The sequence below is a fragment of the Penaeus vannamei genome, chromosome 29 (genome assembly GCF_042767895.1).
Source record: "Penaeus vannamei isolate JL-2024 chromosome 29, ASM4276789v1, whole genome shotgun sequence".
NCBI lineage: Eukaryota > Metazoa > Arthropoda > Malacostraca > Decapoda > Penaeidae > Penaeus > Penaeus vannamei.
Genome location: NC_091577.1, coordinates 26186753 through 26194252, shown reverse-complemented (window position 1 = coordinate 26194252; position 7500 = coordinate 26186753). Strand labels below are relative to the sequence as shown.

General features: G+C 38.3%; 1 protein-coding gene across 7 annotated transcripts in view; it reads left to right on the top strand.

The window, feature by feature from the left end:
- LOC113820623 (uncharacterized) overlaps positions 1-7500 on the top strand; it is a 15762-nt gene that overhangs the window by 6657 nt on the left and 1605 nt on the right. For 6 of the 7 annotated variants that reach the window (XM_027372966.2, XM_070142575.1, XM_070142579.1 and 3 more), the window contains exons 2-7: positions 925-1120; positions 2063-2311; positions 3932-4119; positions 5743-5922; positions 6297-6531; positions 7057-7175. In XM_027372966.2, coding sequence (XP_027228767.2) covers positions 925-1120; positions 2063-2311; positions 3932-4119; positions 5743-5922; positions 6297-6531; positions 7057-7175 — 1167 coding nt within the window. Of the gene's footprint in view, positions 1-100; positions 588-924; positions 1121-2062; positions 2312-3931; positions 4120-5742; positions 5923-6296; positions 6532-7056; positions 7176-7500 lie in introns of those variants that run through there. The other variant, XM_070142576.1, reaches the window with a different exon arrangement.

The window sequence follows — 7500 nt, the reverse complement described above, 5'->3', positions numbered from 1 at the left end:
ATATATATATATATATATATATATATGTATACATACATATATATATATATTAGCTTTTTATTTACCCTCCTGGATAATTGCACAGGCGTGGGAGCTGTAGTACATTTGATGCATGGTCATAGTATTGCATGATAGTATTCCATGAGAAATTTAGGCTATTGCGTTAACATAATCTGTGTATATCAATTAAAAGAAAAGAATAATTGCACAGTCCTTTATCTACTCACCTACCAAAATTTATATGAAATGAGGCGAAAACATCCGTAGAGTTTTTAAAAGCTGCAAACACGTAGGAGACTTTCGCTGATTTAACATCAAGAAATACAAGGCGAACGAAATGATACCCTGATGCAAGTACAACGAACCAAAAACAAATAACAAATAATAAGATGCGTTTCCTGTCTACCAACGGAGAAAGAAATGATTGCTGGAAGTATATGCCATAACGTGCTTCGGAGGAACTATGCTTGGGTGTGAGATGAGTTTTATCTGGGACCCGATAAGACGCCTCGAGGAGATCTATTCATAATGTAAACGATAAGAAATGCAGTTTTAGTCGTGCAACTCATGCCGGTGGTGTTGCCTTGGTGAGAAGAATATATATATATATATATATATATATATATATATATATATATATATATATGTGTGTGTGTGTGTGTGTGTGTGTGTGTGTGTGTGTGTGTGTGTGTGTGTATGTGTGTGTGTATGTGTGTGTGTGTGTGTGTGTGTGTTTGTGTGTGTGTGTGTTTGTGTGTGTATGTGTGTGTGTGTGTCTATATGCATATATATATATATATATATATATATATATATATATATATATTATATATATAGATAGATAGATAGATAGATAGATAGATAGATATAGATAGATATAGATAGATAGATAGATAGATATAATCTATATACGTCTGTTTACAGGAACAGAATCCTTAAGATGAGCCCCCGGCCAAGACTCATCATCCTGGCCGTGGTGATGGCGGCCTCAATCCTAACCGTGGTTCTCCTCCACCAAGGCCAGCTGGAGGCGCCCCCCCTGCCCAGGCTCTTCAAGGAGGACCGCGAGGCCGAGTACGACGTGTGGCCCCCCTTTTCCGTCGAGCCAAAGCGGGATACGGTAGTCTCCCCCTGTCCTTTGTGTGCAGAAGTGTGACTTTTGTAATAATCCTGTGATTATGAAGGCTTCTTTATTTATGGTTGTTTTGCCGTTTTGTATAAGTGATGATGGTAACTATCCAGATGATTTGGTTGATAAATTGTAGTAGTAATGATGCTGATGCTACTGTTGCTAGTGGTATCTGTAATACTGGTGATATTAATACTGAAGATGATATTAATCACGACAAGGGCAAAGGTTTCAGTAATAAGGGTAAGGATGGTGCTGTTGATTATAATACTACGACTGATAACAATAATAATGATAATGATAATGATGATAATGACAATAATGGTAATAATAATGATAGTAATAATGATAATAATGATAACAACGAGAAGCACTCAGCGAGAGCACACCTCCGTCAGGGTAATTGGGTCACTAATCCTATAAAAATGTTCACACTTCAAGAATTGCATTAAGATTACCTCTTTCTCAAGTACACTGGTGACGTCCGTCCTGAATCCGGATCATGATCCAGATCACCACCAAAATTTGATGCCATCTAAGTGGGCTAAGACACACCTCTGATTACAAAGAAAATAAAAAATAGATAAATCATAAAAATCTGTTCGTAACTTTTAATTGCTAACCAACTAACCAAAGAACAAACAAACTAGCCAATGCTAACAAAAACATAACCTTGACGGAGGTAGTAATGATACTACTACAACTACTACTAGTATTAATGATAATGATAATAGTAATAATAGTAATAATAATAATGATAATAATAATAAGAGTAATAATAATAATAATGATAATGATAAAAATAATAACAATAAGAATAAAGATAAAAATAATAACAATAAAAATAAAGATAACAAAAATACCAACAGTCACACCAATAATAGTAACAGCCATTAGTGAACGTGTGATCTCGAACCGAACCCCCGGCTGCAGGCGTGGTACGTCCAGGAGTGCTTCGGCGGCCGCCAGTCCGAAGACATCGAGGTGATCTTCGGGCAGCTCCTCACGGCGTGGTCGCACTCAGACAACGCCGAGTGCGCCGAACTCTTCTCGAAGTTCAGTTACCTCTACGAAGTGCACGATCGCTACGCCTCCAGGTTGGGGGTTCCGGGCCCTTTTGCGGAGAAGATTAGGGCGTGGCTCCACAACGACTCGAAGCTGTTGGAGCAGATTCATCGTCAGGTAATGCGGAAGAGGAATTCGCTGCACCTGTGGAATTCAACCTCTTGCTCAGCGGTCGCTTTGTTATATTTGAAAGAAATTGCAACTTGCCTCCACCCTTCAAACAAAATTTGAAAAAAAATATTACATATATATGTAAATGTATATACAGTGAACCCTCGCTATAACGCGGTTCACCTTTCACGGTCTCGCTGCTTCACGGATTTGCATTGTGCATTGTGTTCTGCATTCTGATTGGCTAAACAGTCTCCGCTTCTTCTCTACCTGTGTGTCAATAACGTTTTGGTTTAATATGCACATGTACATAAAACAGCTTGCCAAATTAAAGTTCGGAAATTTTCTCTAAAACCCCTGAAGCCTTCAGTTCGTATTGATGATTAAAATTATTATTTTACAGTACAGTAGTCATTTGTAAAAAACGTTTATACAGTACATTCATTTGTTAAACAAATGCTTGGGCCTATAAAAAGGTTTTGTTCTTTGGTTTCAATGTATTGTAAAGTATTTCATTGTATAATAATTGTAAAAAGTTAAAGGTTACTACTTCACGGATTTCGCCTTTCACGGGTTCTTTTTGGAACGTAACCCCTGCGAAAAACGAGGGTTCACTGTATATGCTATATAGAAATATAGATAGATAGATAGATAGATAGAAATATATATATATATATGTACACAAACACACACACACACACACACACACACACACACACACACACACACACACACACACACACACACACACACACACACACACACACACACACACACACACACATATATATATATATATATATATATATATATATATATATATATATATACATCCATACATATACACACATATATATATGGATACACAGATACACACACACATTTACTATATACATATATTTATATAAGTATATATATGTATTTATATAAGTATATATATGGATGTATACATGGTGAAACGATCCGTGTGATAGAGGTCTATGGTGTAACAAATGAAACAAAATCTTTTAGTTCATTCTGGGTGGACACAACTGACCAATCCGGGGCTATAAAGGAGTAAATAAAAAAATACATATATTTATATCTATCTTGGGTGTGTGTGCATTATGTCGTATTATATTATTTATGTATATGAATACACAATGCATGCATCTCAATCAATCTATCTATATGTCTATATCTAGATCTATTTCTATCTATCTATCTATATGTGTTATATCATAGGTACTACCTGTATATATGTGTGCGTGTGTTTTTTATATGTTTCAGTACAGATATGTACGTACTCTATGCGTGCAAATGTGGATGCACACTTACATTCGTATGAAATTGACATACAGAGATTTAGATAGATAAAGATATAAATATTGATCCATGTACGTGTATATATCCCTACGTTTCATTTATCATAAGAAGCTTATTTAAGAAATTTAATAAGAGAATTAGATAGATAAAAATACAAATATTGATCCATGTATGTGTATATATCCTTACGTTTCCTTTAAGATCATAATAAGCTTATTTAAGAGGTTTAATAAGAGATTTAGATTGATAAAGATATAAATATTGACCCATGTACGTGCATATATGCCTACGTTTCCTTTATCATAATTTCTGAAATTGCAGCACCTGATTCACGTCTTTCACCCGCTGACGTCAGAGCACACGGTGTACAACCCTGTGCGCGCGAGCCGTCCGATACCCACGCACAAGACGGACCCTTTTGAGTGGATCAACAACCTCTCGTTGGTTACGAGCGTCGACTGTGATTTCTGCAAGTACAAGGAGAACACGGCAGTCGATCTGCTCGGAAGGTGGGTCTTCGGTGTGTGATTTAACGGTGCGTATAGTTTATGACAATTTCTAATTTTCGTGGAGGTACTTTTGTTAAGTTTTCCCTCCTGTAACAAGGAGAAACGCACACTATGTCGAACCACTGTTTGGATTTGATATCTTTTATCTTCAGTTTGGATATTCATAAGGATCTTGATTTTCTTGAGGATGATATTTTACTTATTTTTTTTTTTAGAGAAAATCTGATATGAAACGATAAGACTTTCATATCTGTTGGTAATTTATTCAAAGGTATATACATCTCTTCGTTTCTTTTATTTATGATGCTATATAGATAACTACTTAGAAGTATATCCCGCTCGGATTCATCTTAAATATTGCGTTATAGTGATACACATAAGATATCAAGTTTTAACGAAATTATGCCAGTTGGATTCTAGGCGACTGATAAACTAGGACCCCGATTAAGCTAAATCCCACTCCTTGGAAGAGTGAGAGGCTGGCAGTCAAGAGAAGAGTGGAGGGGATAGTATACGGGCGGGGACACTTGTGCTCTTAGTATAGTCTAAAAGAAAGTGTCACTAACCAGCCACTTCAGGGACAGCCTCATGGCCTGGCACTTTGGGAGAGTAAATATATTTTTATTCTTTCGAGACTGTGGCAGCGGGCGAGAGGTGACGGATCGAATCGCTGGGAGTAAATGAAAGATATCTCTTGGTCGGCGATCTTAATTCTAGATGTGTAAGAGAGGCGCAGATGGTGTCGTGTTGAACGGATGTTTAGACTCGATAAGGTTAATTCTTTAGGAGGTAAAATAACGGCGCGCGGAAATCTGAATCTGATCCAAAGCTCGAACATGCGTTAATAAGCGATCACTTTGGCAGCAGATTAAAAGTCAGTGGGAACAAGATCCTTCTTTTTTTTTACTCGGGTTAGATAGTGATGCCAAATTAAATCTGATCAAAGACAAAATCTCAGACACTATCAGACCTCATGAGTAAGATGATCATGTCTTATTTGTCCGGATCTTCAAGGATTTCGGGATAGATGTATAAATACACTCACACATCAAGTGGTTTAGACGACGAAGGATGCAGTCATTCCTAAAATGATGGACATTTCGAGTTTTGGCGCCGAAAATTACATTGCGATGATCTTTTTATCTGCTGTACAGTTTCCGTAAAATGTTTCCTGTTGTTGTCGTTGGTTCTTCGTGTACTCAATTTCTAAACTCCACAGCGTGTCTACATGCGGGATTAAATATCTATTACGGATGTATAGATAATTTGCAGTGTTCAAATTAGTGTAAATCTATAATAAGAAATGTTTAGACGACGCTTATCACGACTAGTCTGGTGTCTTTGGTTGACATTGATATTCGTAAGAGTATTGCGAGTTCGTTATAGTACTGTTTGAAGCGTCTATTAGTATGCTTTTAGCTCCTTTTGATCTATGGTTTGGTTAAAAGATACAAAATCAAATCTAGTCAATTAATTTTCTCTCTCTCACTCTCCTTTCCTCCCTCTCTCCCTTCTTCCTTCCTTCCATCCACCCGCCCTCCCTCCCTACCTCCTTCCCTCCCTCCATCCCTCTCTCCCTCCCATCCACCCTCTCCGCAACCCCTCCCACCAACCTACCCGCAGAGACGACGCGAACGACACAGCCCGAGTGACGAACACCTTCAAAGTGGAGTCGTGGCACAGCATGGTGGTGACCAAGTACCTCCACCACCCACTCAACTTCACCAGGGACCTTATGAGCCACTTCTTCGAGGCTGCCGTGGCCTGGGTTTACGACGTGAGCCAGATGGATACGAATTATATGTAAGCTTTCTTTGTTTTGGTGTTGATGTGTGTGTGTGCGTGTCTAAGTGTGTGTTTGTGTGTGTGTGTTTTGAGTGCGTGCTTGAGTGTGTGTGTGTTTTGAGTGCGTGCTTGAGTGTGTGTGTGTGTTTTGAGTGCGTGCTTGAGTGTGTGTGTGTTTAAGTGTGAGTGTGCGTGTGTGTGTATGTGTATTTGTATTTGTGTGTGTGTTTAAGTGTGAGTGTGTGTTTTGTATGCTGATGAGGTCTAGTTGTTTACCGGTTGAGGAATAGGCCTATATATTTTTCTCTATCTTTGGGTAGGCTTCGCAAATTAATCAATGTTGAAAGTATAGGCACTTCATAAATAATTCCCGTTCGCATTTTCTTCCCCAGTTATCCCAACATAGCCTGGGACACCCTACATCACGCAGGGGCTTCGCAGATCCACCCGCATATCCACATGATGATGGCTCCCGACCATTACTACGGCTATTTTGAACTTCTCCGCTCGGCCGCCCAGAGGTACTACGAAGAGAAAGCCGAAAACTACTTCAACGCTGTACTCGAGGTTCACGCCGCCCTGGGACTCGCGGTGCATTATGGGAAGGCGGTGGCGATCTCGACCGTGGTGAGTGCGGTTCGGGTGGAAAGGGGTTGTGAGTATAATGACTGAAATTCGAGGGATCGTGATGATAACGACAATATGATTCAAAAGGTTGTTAGAAATCCAAAAGACCATAATTATAACAACAAAGCTCAAGAGATTCTGATTATAACGATTTCAAAGTCCGATGAATTGCAATGACAGTGGCGACAAAATTTAAGAGAGTGTTTTTATAAAGACGATATATTTTTAAAAGTTATTTATGTATCTTTTTTTCTTAGTTTTACTTTTCACTTTATTATTATTCTCCTTTTGATGGAATTGATAGTGATACCAAGATCATTTTAACCGCTATCACCATGATTATCATTGATATTTTATTTTCATTCTTATCATCATATATGTTCTTATGATAACGTTTTCTCTGTATTACAATTATTACCAATAGTAGTACCACCATTTCTATTATCATTATATCAACTATACTTATCATCATTTTTGACGTGCTTTCACAGCAAATCTAACCTCAGCATCTGCCGTTTCCCCCAGACTGGGAAAGCCGACCTGGAGGTGATGTTCCTGAGCGAGCGTCCCGACGAAGACTTCTACCACCTCATCTACTACACAGTCAATGCGTACCACGATACATTCACACAGCTCTGCAAAGGGTATGTGAGGCTGCGTCTAATATTGTACATTATCCAGGGAAGCATTTTTTGTCTCAGTCTTCGTTTCGCTGTACGAGGTCGAGCTAACATGTTAGGGACATGTACACAGGAAACGTGAATATGCTATTTACAAGGTTTGTGTTGTATATAGCATACGATTCTGTATATGTTGTTTTACACAGAACATATTTTCAGATGATTTCACGAAGAATAATGTTAACTGCAGCTATACGCGATACCATAATTTTTGGTGCTGTGAATTCCTGTACATGAACTTATGCACTTATTGTTATGCAATTATGTCAAAGGTTTTAGTCTTCTTTGG